Raw genomic sequence first — 15,839 nt, forward strand, 5'->3', positions numbered from 1 at the left:
AAGTACAAAGTTCTTAACGTTAAATTCTCATATCCTTACGCTGAGTGGCAAGCAAGAAAGTACCAAGTTTTTAACATTGAGGTCTCATATCCTTACGCTGAGTGTCCACGCCCAATAACTGAGAACCAAATAACAGTGTGGTTTTATTTTGAACAAATTAAAGCTTTTAATGAAATTTTAATTGGCGTACAAATAGATTGCATACTTCTGTATTCTGCAGGGTGCTGTACAAAGTCATAAACGTCTCACAAAGGAATGACGCACATAAATCTTTTTCTTTAGTTTTCTTCATTCAATGCTGACATTCCTGAAAAGCACTAAACCTTAATTCTTGATTTCTATATACGTCTATATGGCATCCGAAATTTCAGGTCAGGAATAATCTTCTGTAAATCCGCGCACACAAGTTGTCTCCGACACCAGTACTGAAATAAGCTGAAGGTGATCGCTGTAAATCCGTGCACACATTTTGTCTTTGACACCAGTACTGCAATAAGCTGAAGGTGATCGCTGTAAATCCGTGCACACATTTTGTCTGTGACACCAGTACTGCCATAGGCTGAAGGTGATCGCTGTAAATCCACGCACACAAGTTGTCTCCGACACCAGTACTGCAATAAGCTGAAGGTGATCGCTGTAAACATGGGCATACATTTTGTCTGTGACACCAGCATTGCAAAGGGCTGAAGGTAATCACTGTAAACATGGGCATAAATTTTGTTTTCGACACCAGTACTGCCAAAGACTGAAGGTGATCGCTATAAACACTGGCCTGCACTTTATTGTTTTCACCTGATACCATCAGGAATCAGGAATTTCTGCCAACATTTGCGCATCTTTCTTCATAAGATCAACTCAATGCAAAAAGAGTTGGAAAGACTGCAATATTTATAATTTGGCCTTCATAAACCCGGTTGTTAGTCTACGGAATAACATGCTTACATCGGACGGTTTGTTCCAATCGGGTTCTGGGAGCTTTCCGTGGCAGGAAACTGGGCAGGATCCGGGGGAACCCCTCACCATCCGCATGTTGCTGACAGACCTTCTCACGTACGACCGGAGAGGAATGAGCTGGGCTTCACAAGATGACTCTTTCCTGGTCAATTAATGACTAAAATATTGGGGTTTCTATAAGATTATTTACTGATCACATGTGTGCGTTAGGTAAAACTTACTGTTAGTTTGAAATACTACAGTGTAACTGGGTTTTGAAACCAAAAGATAAAATTTATAAAGATATATATTAATGGGGAAATAATACTCCGATGTGACCCATGACCAACAATGGCATAGCGCCCCTGATTGTTGTCTATAGGGGAAGGTAACTCAGTCATATAGCCCACTCATTTATAAATTGCAAAGAAAAAAACACTGTAAAGATCTACTTAACGCATATGATCAGAAATGTTTTTCAAGGTTAACTGAATTTTATTTACTCTGTTCGTTGCTTCTCGGGTTTGGTTAAAGGACAGTTGGCGTTTGCACCGATCTACCACTAAGGGACCTATTCGCAACGTTGTGCTGGCTAGAGTGAGTGTAAGTGTCCTCGGTCCGCGGCTCTGACCGCTTACTATTACTTATACTTCCAGGTTTACTAGAATAGCCGGTGTTTTGACGCATGTTTAAGTGCAGTCCGGCTGGACCGGAAGGCCGGCGAGCGGGCTCTTCACAGCGAATCATTGCCCAGAATCCTTTGCGAAAGTTCTCGTTCAAACCTCCATAAATTACAGGGTTGAGTGCGCTGTTAGCATACATCAGGACAATGGCGGCAAAGTAAACTGTGTCGTACCAGTAAGGCAGCTGCAAAGAAAAACGGATAGATTTTATATGTATATCGCGGCAATCTGAGTGACTTTGATGTTAAGATGGAGTCCCTGTTCCACAATCAGCTATTTTGATTGCAACTATCATAGCATCATGTCTTTACCATGTGCTGACATGGTAGTTACAACCATCGGAGCCTACGATCGCTTTATGGAGCCCTGTACCATTCGATGCAGTGGCTAAGAGATTACAGTGTTTGTTATGTGAAATCACTAGATGTCGAAGAGGTACGTCAACAGAGTAAGCTCAGAATGGACAAAATTTACAATGGTAGAGCGACAGCTGAATCTTGTCAGCGGACACTGGCTAATTTTATGTAATACATGAATCCAGTTCGACAGTGGAAAGAAACGGTAGCTGAAAAATGTTAAGAGACATGTTGAGAACAGTGCAGTATTTTAATTTATCGCCCACTCAATGTAAATTATGTAATCAGATGTTATCTGAACTTACAACTAAATGCCTATTCATTCAACTTAAAAGTTGAACGCGCAGTATTGGGGTCACTAGAGTGTCCAGTTATAACCACTGTGTATAAAATGCAATCAATGTAAAATAAAATAGCAATCCATCATTTTAAGTCTAGCTGAATACTTATTCTTTGAATATAAAGATTTATAAAGATCTTTCTTCAGTACAATCTTACCTCTTGTCCTAAACTGGACTTTGGTCTGTATAACTCAAACAATTTGGACACTTGGAAGGGGACAGTGCACACCATGAAAACAATGAGTACTGAAAACAGCATTTTGACTACCTGGAATGACAATTGACGTTATCGAAGTAAATCCACTGACTGGTCAGATTAGGTCAGAGATATAAATTAAAGATTTTTCAAACGCCGCCTAAATTTTGGTTAAATAGTTAAATTTAGGTTAAAAAACTTGGCGAGAGGCAGCAAATCCCTAATTAAGAAGTACATATCAGTGCAACCAGAAAACACAAGTTCATATGCAGGTAAATGGGCGGTTTGTTTGGAGAGATAAAAATGTTTAAAAACTTGGTTTTAGCTTAGAGGACCCTTGCAGGACAGGCCTAATGAAGAAGTCGACTTTGCGTAAATTCGTAACCACCTTCAAGTAGGCGCCCTTGAGTACATAATTCGAAAAGATAAGAGAACAATGAATACAATTAGAGAGCTCTTGGTCAACATCTGCAGGTGTGGAGCTTTAAGTAAATACAACAAAGTTTCCTTTTAGAGTTGTAACTCACCTTTCTTTTGGATCGATTTTGGATAGCTGTGTAGGAGAGGACCCCGGAATTGGGCACTATCCTATTGAAACGGAGTTTGCAGACGATTACCGTGTATATTACCGTCATTGTCACCATCGGGATCCAGTTTAACACTAAACACACAAAAGTCCAGAAGGCTCTTTTTGCTGTGATACCACAACTTTCGTCCCCATCCCGCAAAGGCCAGACGTCAGAACAAAACTTCTCTAGATGGTCTTTCCATTGGCGTTCTTCGTAGGTATAGACAAACAGCAGAGGAGAGCCAATGGCTGTCGAGCTCAACCAAATCACTATGGCGACGAAGCGAATCCTGCGTTGAGTCACACGAGATTTTAACGGGAACATGATGGCAAAAAAGCGGTCCCCTGCAATTGCCATAAGAGTAAATACACTGGCGCACATAGCTGTAACTGTGGAAAAACAATAAAAAGAAGTGACTGAGTGAGTGCTTAGGGTCTCGCGTCTTACTTAACATTTTTTCGGTCATGTGGCGACGAAGACATAAAATAAAGTTTTACCCGTGATGCAATTAATGCCGTGTTTTATTTCATTAAACTATAAATTGTGTATAGTGCATTGATGTATGAGGATGCTGGAAGAAATAACATCATTAAGTCCCTTGTACAGATTACATAGCTTAATTTACACATTTGCAGTGATTTAAAACGCTTGACAATTCGAAAGCCCTGGGCCCAGTTTCACAAAACTTCTTACGCTCTTTTGCATAAGCAGAACTACTATACTCATGAAGTGTTTGGTTTCAGTGTTGTCGAGGGGCGCTCCATGCTGGAGTTAGGCAAAAAACTACCGACCTGAACAATTTACTAAACTTCAAAAAAAATATGATCACTTAGCCTGTTAGTACACTTCTGTGATGTATAACTTTTTGGGGTTGTACTTTTCCACGTAGCTTATCAAACCTCATCAAAGCTTACAAATAGCTTGCTGTATCAACTTGAACACCGTGAAAGCCTAAATGCTTTTCATCCCAATCAGCAGTATATAGGTCGATGTTACTTAAAGTAAACGTTGTCACTAATTAAAAGCAAAATTAGCACCGATATTAGGCATTCACAAAACCAAAGACCAAGAATGGACGATTTAACCTTATTTCTCTCAACGTCCAGAGGAGGCGTCGTCCTCATATGACTGAGAAATTGTTATGTGCGACGTTAAACTCACAAATATATATACCAAGAAGCACAGCACTGCCACTGATGCATTGTAACTTATGAAGAAAACGGCTTTGGGTTGCTCATCTCTCAATGCCACATAATATTGATACAAGGCTTGTTAGACTCTGGACTACAGTGTTTCTAACCCTTACGCCCTGTGGGACGTTTATGATAACTATATCGTAAACATAAAGGGTAAAAAAGTAACCTGTGATCAAATCTCTGACGAAGAAAGACGGACTAGGCTTTATTGACTTCTGTCACAAGCGTAAATAACGCCATACTAAGCCTCAGACAAATGGGTTTTCAATCCCAAGAATGCCACTTAATTTAAAAGTTGATGTCCGTGTGTCTGCTGGGAAAACTATAAAGTCCCTGATAAGTCCAGATGTATCAGTCCGCTGAATGTACACAGTGCAGACGTTATGACTTCAATGGAGTCAGTTATTAAAGTACGCGGGCGGTTGGAAATGGCCAATGTTCTCGCAGTGCTGGACATTTTCCTTGGCGATTCGGTTATCTTTCGTCTTACACCGTTACAGCATGGGCATAATGATGATGAGTTCCACATAAAAATATAACTGTGCCGTTTTACGCTGAATGTACCGGTATTAAAATATACACAGACTGCGAGTTGTTGCCAAGACTTTCCGCGGAAGACATAAAATACTCCGGTGTGCAGCATTGTGTTGTAGGGAATAAATTTAGTGCTCCGGCATACATTTCATCTTTGACTGCAGAACACACTGACCCCCCGCTCCCCCCCTAACCAGTCAATCATTCTGTTGTGGGCCGATTGAATCACATTGTACAATACCCCCTAACCAGTCAACCATTCTGCTGTGGGCCGACTGAGTCACACTGTACAGTACCCCCCTAACCAGTCAGCCTGCTGTGGGCAGACTGAAATACTGTACAATACCCCCTTACCAGTCAACCATTCTGTTGTGGACCAATTGACGCACACAGTGCAATATTTAATGACCAGCCAACCATTCTGCTGTGGGCTAACTAGCGAACACAGTACAAAACCCATTAACTATTCAACCCTTCTGTTGTGGACCGACTAGCCAACACAGTACAATGCCCACTAACACGTTATACGTTCTGTTGAGGGCTGACTATCGAACACAGTACAACACCCCTTAAACAGTCACCCATACTGTTTATGAGCTGAGTAACGCACACAGTACAATTCCCACTAACCAGTCAGCCATTCTATTGTGGTTCATTAACGAACACATAACAATAGCTACTGGCCAGTCAACCACTCTGTGGTAGACCAACTAATGCACAGAGTAAAATACCCCCTAACCAATTTATTTCCTGTAAAGCTAAGAAACATCTTAGAATATTTGTCAAGGGGACAAATTCTGAAGGGCAGGAATCCAATAACTTTTTGAAATGTTGCCAAAATTTGACAGTGACAAAGAAGTCGATCGGTGATGGATCCTAGAAGAGCTTAGTACTGATTACACTACGTTAGGTTTTCATTTCTTAGAAATTTCTTGCCTGTTATCCTTTGAAAGGTCGAATTTCAATATCAAAGAGAGCCTCACGTAAAAGCTTGGCATTTCTTATGTAATTAACGTTTAAAGAGATCAATAGCTCAGTTACCGACATGCCAACACATGCTGATAAGCTGATAACGGCTTGTTTCTAAAACTATACTGAACGACAAAGAGTTCGATCTTCTTGTGAAACTCTATAGCTGATTTGCTTGAATGTAAATAAATAAGAACAACTCTTCTGTATACATTATTTTCAAATCCAGGAGCCGCGAAATCTGACAGATCGTGGCGAGAAGGTCCTTGGTTTGCTCATTTTTAATACTTACTATGAGTCTGATCAGGCTTAATACTTAGTGTGAGTAGGAGAGTGCGTAAAACTCAGTGTGAGTCGGATTATACTTAATACTCAGTGTGAGTCGGATTATACTTAATACCCAGTGTGAATCGGATTATACTTAATACTCAGTGTGAGTCGGATCATGCTTAATACTTACTGTGAGTCGGATATTGCTTAATATTTAGCGTGACTCGAATTATGCTTAATACTTAATGTAAGTCAGATCATGCCTAATACTTAATGTAAGTTGGATTATATTTAATACTTAATGCAAGTTGGATTATATTTAATACTTAGTGTGATGTAAAACTGGCAGGCATAGCTTTTCCTTATTTTAGACACTGAGCCAAGTTTAGCAGCAAAGACAACTGTAGCCACCAAATCTTTCACAGCTTTGTTTTGCTGCGTAGTAATATTACTATGGAAAATATGACGTGTTTATCCTAATACTGCGTCCAATGTTGAAACCAAGGAACCTCGAGAAGAGGTATGGTCATGTCTCATACCTTCCCACCCATCCCTAATCCTGTGACTTTCTCCAGAAAAGGTGACAGAAAAAAAAAACAGGAGAACAGTGGATATACGGGGTGGAGCAAAAGTCTGGACCCATAGGCAATTGTGGTTTATGCTAACAATCCAAGAACATTACAAGCACTGAAAGATAACATCCTTCGAAATGTACAGAGATCATGTGTCTCCCGAGTAAGAAAGTGTTTGGAGGAAGGTGGAAGTCAGTTCTAACACTTATTGTAAACTGTAAATTGTTATATAGTAAATTGCCTATGGGTATTTAATTTTCGGACTGGCCGCTGTACTTTAAAAAACATTTTTAAGTCCCAAGAAGAAAGTGGAGAAGTGTTGTTGTCCTTTCATGTGTTTTGAAATATAAAATTCAAGCCTTCCTTTATGCTTTTGTTTTGTATTTTATTTAAGAGCAAAGTAGGTAGAATTTGTATCAGAACGCGACGTCTATGCTTTCGTTTTATTAGTCCTCCTGATGCGTAAGCCACATCAGTGGATGATTCCCTGCGTTTGTTTATCTGCCGGTGCACGAGGTGTGACAACAAGTCCATTATTTGGCGGGAGAACAAGTGTCGATGAGGATGATAAATCAGCAGCCGCATCCTGTGTCCACGGAAACCATCTTCCGTTATGCCAGAAAACAAAAACGCTCCAAGCTGCGACGGCCCACAATGGATTTTTGCCTTCAGGCGAACTTCTTTATTGGGTCAACTTGTAGTTCTGAATACACTGGAGTTGTGCTTACGTGTATGTAGAATGTAGATGATCTGGCTATAACCTAGGTATCTGGCACACACCTTTGAGGTCTCTTAAGCTAGCAGAATACCTCGATATGGCTGTACCGTAAAGAAAGCTTTACTGCCACATGCTAAACAACATTAGCGTGATTCCAGGTGATGATGTACGACTTAATACCAAAACAACCGACACAATGTATTTCTGAATGAAGATGATGTAACAATATTCTGTTTAAACATTAAACCGAACTGCACTTATGGCGAAAGATGCACAAATATTCATAGCATCGATAATACAGCTGAAATTATGGCGCAAAAACTGGTCCGTTTTGGGCCGTCTATCACCCAATGTTTCTGGACAAGAACGGTGGTTCCTGGTATTGAAAAATCTTAAAAGTTTCGAAAAATTTTATTTTTAAATGCACTAGTATATGAAAGGTACTTTGGTTATTTTTTTTCCAATTCTTTTGTAATAAGGAAATGTGCCTATTTCATCGTACAAAGGATAAACTGTAGGTTGTATGTATTGATTGTTGTATAACGCCATACTCAAGAGCTATTTGCTTGTATGCGGATGCTTTCAGTTCTATGGGCTGAGAAAACCGGGATGGAACCAACCTTTGGCAAAGTGCTGACAAACGTTCACGCTGTGACGTAGACCTACAGACGTGCACAAGACAATTAACAGGTTTTCAACAACCGTTTGTTGTCACCAATGCCGCACAGAGAAAGTGTTTATCATTAATTTCTAATTTTCCTTCTCCCAATTTCACAAGTTTGCATTTCGAAAAAATTGTAGTAAAACTGCAAGGCAAACGTTTGGGTTGGGGGGGGGGGATGATAGGTGATAGGACTATGTAAGCATTTCTTTCAATTTTCTCTCAGTATATGTGTATAATACGTGTCTTCACTACAGTCAAGCAGCATGCCACACAGTTCCCACAGCCAGTAAACAACCCTCGGAGATTTCCAGTTAGTAGCTTGAATGACCCTTTCATTTCTATGCCGTGCTATTCCCTCCAATTAACACACACTTTGCTCTGGACAAGCAACCCATTAATGTACCATTACGCCCAGGCTGATCCATGCGGATGGAATTTCACGATGTATACTTCCTGGATTGGTTCTTCTCGACAGTTTATCCACAACGTTCGTGGGCGCACATCTGAATTAAATAAACATCAAAGAAGCTTGTGGATAGGAGACCTAGAGCTACAGATACTTCTACCCTTCACATTTGTATGTATTCGGATGTTGTAGTGGTATTAGGCATCAGATAATTTAGGGACAGGTAAAAACCACTGTTCAGTGTTCTTCGCTATCTAAGTTAGAGTGAAAAGAGGATAAGCGAAAACATATACGGAAATATAAATCAGTTCAGTGATTTCAAAGTGTGCTTTGACATGGATAGGTGACAAAGGGAGAGACAAAGGAAAGAAAAACAAAGGTGCCATTAGTACAGTCTTATTTTCGAAGATATCACGATCTGAGTGATTTATGTTAATTAAATTAGGGCATTAATATATACGATGTATAGTTTTATGAACTATGATAGCTTCCCGGACTATGTACAGATTTTGAACAAAAACAAAACTTTAATCCAAATTCGTGCATGAATATAGCTGATAAATAAAATTATCTTAAGACGGCTTCATGGTAACGAGACAATAAACTTTGTTTTTCCGAAAGCACGTGACGTAAACGTCTCATAAGTAAGGGCTTAATGTGAAAGCACTGCCTATACCCAGCTGAAGTGTAAAGGACTGGGACGAAGTTGAGAATTTACGAGGTGTAATTGCAATGGTGCATTGCCTCCCCAGTAATAGTTGTAGAGCTGAGAAATGATAAATTATCAGCTTATTGTCGAATTTATGTTCACATGATGTTAAACAATTGCGGCTACTTGTTCCTTCATATTCAGACCCGACGTCTATTCCAGTCGACCTACATATTTACGCGCATAGGTGTAATGGTGCAAGATGATTGTTTTTCAATCAACGGGACACATCAGGTGTGAGTTCAAACGTAGTCTTGCGATGAAAATTTGTAGATTTATCCACCCACATTGTATGTGGCGCCTGGTTGAGGCTATTGGGTCCGTTCGCTAAAGACCGTTATAATGTTCATATCTGTATGCCACACGATAGTAAAGTTCGTTAGTGACTTGCCAAGATGGTTAACCCCGAGCACCCCAGTTTCTCTGGCCATAATTCTTACCGCCATCGTGTCAGTGACAAATTTGATATTGTAATAATCAAATAAATAAAAAGATTAAATAAATCAAGAAATAAAATCTTATGTGTAACCTTCCATAAAAGTAGCCTAATGTCTGACGTAAAAAAATTAGATGAAATCTTAAACGGATGCACCTTTTGAGTCAAAAACGTACCGTGATTTTTCTTCCATACCTACCAATACTCTCAGGCGTCAACTCACACCCAAATTGACACTTGGTCCGTCAGTAACAGTAGCCTGTGACTTATGAGAGTTAAATGAAACTTTAATGGGATGAACTTTTCGAGTGAAAGGGTACGACATTGCATATCGTGATTTACCAATCAATACTTTCAGGCGTCAAATGACCGTCAAACTGACAGTAAACTCTTTAGTAACAATAATAATAAAGTTATCTTGAATATGGAGAAGAAACTTTCTTTTATTGCCATTTTTTTATCTCCCAAATTGTCGAGACTTTTTATCTGCGTAGAGAAATTTTAGCCTACTTAATATAAGCTTGACGTGCATTTCTAAAAAATGAAACGATTCAAACATTAGTCGTTTAAAGAACTGTGACAGTCTTTGATATAGGATACTTGATGTAGCATGGACCGCTTTATGTGGCAAACTACACCTGATTTGTCTGCACCAAATGGACACACATGCTGTCAATAACAGTAGGGCATTCAGATAAGCTCACAGAGGCGGATCACATTCCTACAATAAAGCTGATTGTTCTGTCTGAGAGTCTGGAGTAGTGGAGGCGCGGAAGATTGACACTGTTGTTATAGAAGCCAAAAAGATGATTCGGCGCAGCAAGTTATCGCCATTAAGCTTTATCACCATGGTTATCGCCTCTTTGCATTTGGACATCCCTTTCGTTCCTTCAGTCCTCAACCCCGTTCCTTGAGCTCTTACCCCTGTTATTTCAGACTTCACTCTCGCTCCTTTAAACCTCACACACGTCCCTTTAAATCTTACTCCCCCCACCCCCCATCCCTTCAAACAGCATGAACTTCCTGCACAGAGCAGGTGACCTTAAAATGGTGACCTACCTTAAGGTTTTAAATTTTAATACTGATATTTGTCTTAGACCATCATGAGAAAAATAAAAAATTTCATTTCAGTTCAAGTCTAAGTGCAGGAATTAGACTAAGTGTGATTTAAGACATTCTTGTGATAAATTGGTCAGGAGACTCGATTTTCAAATCAAATTATATAAACTCCAAAACTACAATCCATATCAAATAGTAAATAATATTCATTTCAACTGTACTTTATTGCAACAAATAAAATATATCATTTCTAAAATTAAACACATGAAGACTTTCATACACAACCGCACCGGACGAAAGTGATATCCCTAGAATTTAATTTGCGTGCGCAGTGTCGTATAACATGTGACAGTCTTTGTCTTCAACACGCAGCAGGCCAACAGTCGATGCAGAATCAATATAGACCTAGCCCATGCCCATTGACCAGCCATTGCTACAATCGCTCAGGACTTCCATCAGGACCAAGATGATAAATGTACCAGTCTGCGATGCTATTAAGTTACAACTGCCGTGATTCAGAGGTGCCTTCTGTATCCTGGTAGTTAACGTGTTTATGGATACCGCGTTTCTGTTAACTGACACTTCTTTTTTCAACTCTCTAATAAACTGACGGCCAAAAGAAACTCCGTGGGTTAAATTTAACCAGCCTTTTCAGCAAATTAATACCATATTATTGTAGGAAAACATTGTACGAAGCATATTCCCATGTGCGACAAGCGTCAGATACGCCCACACGAATTTGTTTTAAGACAACGAAAAAGTTGAAAAATCACGTGACCCATGGATGGGCGCAACTGCACATGTAATAAAATTATGAAAACGTTACACACAGTGTGATGGACTTGCACACTGACGAAAAACTAGTAAAGTAATGCCTCGATTGACTCGCGAGAGGGGTTTGGGTATGGAATAAGGGCCTATCAACCATTCAGAGGGCAGTTGTTGACCGCCAAACATCGTCGCCAGAGCTTGCGATGAGCTCGAATTGTACGCCGTTAGTAGTGACGTGATTTGCAACGTGTTGTTTTCACGGATGAAAGCCGCTTCTGCCTGTTCCGAGCCCATGGCAGACAGCGATTTTACCGTGGAAGAGGCGAACAAAAGGCTGCATCATGCGTCCAGGGGTGGTATCGTTTGGTGGCAGCAGTGTGATGGTGTGGGGTGGGATTTGTGGAGAGGAACGGATACCATTGGTCAGCATCTACGGGAACCTAACAGCTCAACGCTACGTGGATGAAATTCTATGTCTTTTGTCCTGCCATTCCTTCAAGAGCTGCCACGCCAGACACATACAGCTCAAGTTGTGCAAAACTTCCTGGACGCCAACGACGTCAACGTCTTGCCGTGGCCTGCACGTTCCCCAGATATGTCCTCCCATAGAACACCTTTGGGATATCATGGGTCGTCGAGTAAGACAACGGCCACACCTTGCAGCCAACCGACAAGAACTGGCGTTCGCTCTCCAACATCAATGGCAACGAATTCCACGTCATCTCAACAGACGACTGACTTTTCCTATGCGTCGGAGAGTTTTTGCATGCAATGAAGCAAGGGGTGGCCTCGTGCGATATTGATTGATTTTGATATTAACTGATTTTAAAAATAATCAACTTTTTGTATACTCTCTCCATTGATGGAATGGCTATTTTTCTACCCCTGCTCTGTTTGTTCACTTGTAAAATGATTTGAGGGCTGCTTTGTCCGTTCTTACTCAAGACTTTCAATATCTAAAGTCATTGGTCTTTTCAATATATTAAACTTCAGTCATCCTGTTTTTTGCATTGGCAAAATAAATCAGCTGACAAGATCAGTGGAACCTTCAGGCGAAATCGAATATTTTCTCTTGGCTGGGTCATACCAAAGACATTAAACTGGTTGTCCACACACCTGTTGGAGGCGAACACATGGTGTGAATGGTTAGGCCATCCCAACATAGCGCTCTCTCTGCCTTCAAAGAGATGGCCATATGACATTTTACATTTCCATCTTATTTCCCCATTTAGGGAGTTTACGTCAAATTCCGACGTAAAAGCAGCTTATTCCATAAAATGCAGGATGTATTGATTTGTTATCGTTGATTTCTCTTCGTCTAAAACAACAATGATAGTCTACAAATCAATGCCATTGTGCCTATATAAATTTAAGATCTCCATGCGTCCTATGGTCTAAAACATGTGGAAAATCTGGCAAGGATGACCGCCCAAAATAGCACAAGCCGAGCGATACCTATATGTGACCCGGAACCTATAGGCACAGAGGTCACAAACCTAGCCCGACGTCAGCATACTCTGGGCAAAATGTTGTGTCTTGTGTTGCAACAGAAGCTGCTCTATATGTTGAGAATCTGACAACGTGTGTTATATTATCACAAATCGGATCTGTTTGATCCAGAAGATTCGAACATACATAAATAATGATGAAACTATGTGTAAATTCAGATACCATGTACTATGTTCATAATCTTTACGTTTGCATTACATTAAAAGTAGTTCTTAAATCTACGCATTCAATTTTAACAATGTCGAGCCGTTTAAACAAAGTTACAAATTTATCATATGATAGCTCGCTATATGTCAAAAGCACAATACTTTTTCATTTTCGTGACAAAACCATGTAGATGAATGTATGTATGGAATGTATGAAACAAAAGATAAAAAGAACTATACTAAAACGGCTTTGCCAGGAAACTGTCATAGAATAATAATTTGGGATTTTACCCTTTCTAAATAATCAATGTCAGGATGTGCAATCTTCTCTGTAGTACCTTTCGACGAAGCCTCTAACCACCTTCCAAGGCTAAACCCGTAAATATTCCGCGCTTTCCCTATCCTCAGCACGGATGGTCGATGGATTTATATGTAATGGAAAGGCCTTACTGCAATAAACACCTAATAAATCAATTGAATCACACTAATAAGAGAGTTACCATGTTCATACAATAATATCAAAAATATCCCGGCGACTGTAGAGTTATCTGCTATAAAAATGCCATAGCTTAACGCTGTCTTCATCCACAGTCACTGGTATTTGTCGGTCATGATAATTCGGCCTAACACAAAGCCTACTTGGTCATAAAACTGAGTACGTGTGTCTTTATCAGTGGAAGTGCCTTCTACCATAATACATACGGAATCCAAGCCACAACAATAACGACAAAAGTAAAAATAAAATGACTGAAGTCATTTTTGGTTGTTTCTTTGTACATATTGATATTTACTAACAATTTCAGATCATACAAGACTATAGTAATATTGGTAACACTACAAAAAAGTTGTTGCTAGGAAACATGTTTTGCCTGTAGCTGATAGCTTCTAAAAATATGTAGCAAACTGTGTTTTGATATGTTATAAATTTCTGGGAAGAGGATTTGACACTCACTTGAAAAGTCTCAAGCGTAACGAGGAAACTGTCAACTAGGAAGTGTTATGTAAGTATACAGTCAAGATAGAAATAGTTCATACCAAAGACCTTGGCATATATATGTACTTTTGGTACTGCAGCCGATCTAAGCGTGTGCTAAACAATATACCACAAACAACCCATAAGTGGGTGGATTGAATGTCTTCAACATATTTATCACATAAATCAGGAAAAAAAACGTTATTTCATCTAGCTGCTTTCCGGGTTGACATAATGTTAAAGATTAACAGTGAAGACTATCCTTTTACGAAAGTAACTGAGCAAGGCTCTTAACCCTAATGGGTACAAAAATCTGCTTTGAGGCCTCGATCAGTCATGCAATCTATACGTGGATTTCTGGCGTTCGTTGAATAAATGGTTACGCAACGGGTCTGTTTTTGTTCTTTTAACATTATGCTTTTCCAGATTGGTGCGGGGCGATCATAACCATTGATCGTCGCTGATTGACTGATTGGCTGATTTGTGTTTACCATGCATACGATAGTCGTCAGTTTCTTTGATGGGGAAACCCAGCTATGACGTTAGGCCTAATATCCGACTTGTTTCATTGACTGTACAAAAATAAATTAACGAGACGGTTTCTGTAACCTAATGGTTAGAGCGTCCGCCTCCAAGTCGAGAGGCCTGGGATTAAACCCAAATTTGAATCATACCATGCAAAGACTTTAAAAATGGTACATGTTGCTGCCTCGCCTGGCACTCAGCACTGAGAGGCTATGGAAGGAAAACTGGACAGTTTGCCCGGTGTTAGTACAATTTGACTGAGTGATTGTGTCATGTCTGGTGAGGCGGCAGCACAAGGACGGCATAGACACGCCCTGCCAGAAGAAGAAACAATATATGTACACACACCTAATGACTCCAACTCGTCATATGACTGAAAAACTGCTAAGTAAGACGTAAAACCCCAAGCATCCGTATATATAACAAAATAACAATGAGTACACAACAAGAGCCCATTTCTGAAAACTATTTCGGGCTTCAGCTCAAAATTGTATAAAAGTTAAACACTTAAATATATGCACCAAACCGAAAAAATTTTGACCGCTTATTTTGTGTTGCGATAGTACAAATACCCAGCTTCAAATATTTTCCTTTGTAAAGAAGGTTAAAGTTTTGGACTTTAGCCCTAACATTCTTTTTTTGAACAGGTCCCGGAAAGAAGCCTACTTACTTTGAAGAAAAGCGCTGAATTTACAGAGGATGTAGCCGAGCTGCCATCCTTCGGTCAAATCGTCCACTAGGTGGATCCAGATAGGCCCACACGCTACCAGCAGGTCAGAGCAAGCCAGGTTCACGATGTAGTAATTTGTCGTAGTCCTCATCTTCTTCGTTTTTATAACGATCAGAATGATAATAGCATTACCTAGAAAGGCGACAAGATCAAGCGCAGCACAGATGATAGATTTTAAAACTAACTCCCAATTAGGGACCACTTTTGGGGACCCCCTGTAAGGAACATGAGTAAGATTCAAACTCCGATGGAAACCACAAACGGGCGTCATCATTTTTTTCTTCGGCTGTCTACTCGGTGCGGCTGGGTACAGCGCCCTCCTAGCCACTTTCATGTACTGACCCTTTATAATATCTAGCAGCGTTACCCTTGGAGGTCTGAAAGACACGTTGTGGTATTTCTTGGGCCATTTTCCCTTTATCTCGTCTCTGGTTGACAAATTTAAAGCTCCAGTTGGGTTTGGCTGCACCACTTCAACTTTGGTAACTTCTCCCACTGTCACACCCGCCTGGCAGATTCCGTGTGAAATGGCCAGAAAGTACGCAGCTATCCCTGAGGCAATGAAGTGCTTCAT

General features: G+C 40.1%; 1 protein-coding gene across 1 annotated transcript; it reads right to left on the bottom strand.

Moving 5' to 3' along the window:
* Positions 1–1,461: 1,461 nt before the first annotated feature.
* On the bottom strand, positions 1,462–15,839 carry LOC135481823 (QRFP-like peptide receptor). The gene is made up of 4 exons (XM_064761550.1): positions 15,206–15,839; positions 3,037–3,467; positions 2,471–2,581; positions 1,462–1,800 (listed from the first exon to the last, which is right to left on the bottom strand). The coding sequence occupies exons 1-4, from the start codon at positions 15,837–15,839 to the stop codon at positions 1,462–1,464; spliced, it is 1,515 nt and encodes a 504-aa protein (XP_064617620.1).

Source organism: Liolophura sinensis, chromosome 1 (assembly GCF_032854445.1).
Source record: "Liolophura sinensis isolate JHLJ2023 chromosome 1, CUHK_Ljap_v2, whole genome shotgun sequence".
Lineage (NCBI taxonomy): Eukaryota > Metazoa > Mollusca > Polyplacophora > Chitonida > Chitonidae > Liolophura > Liolophura sinensis.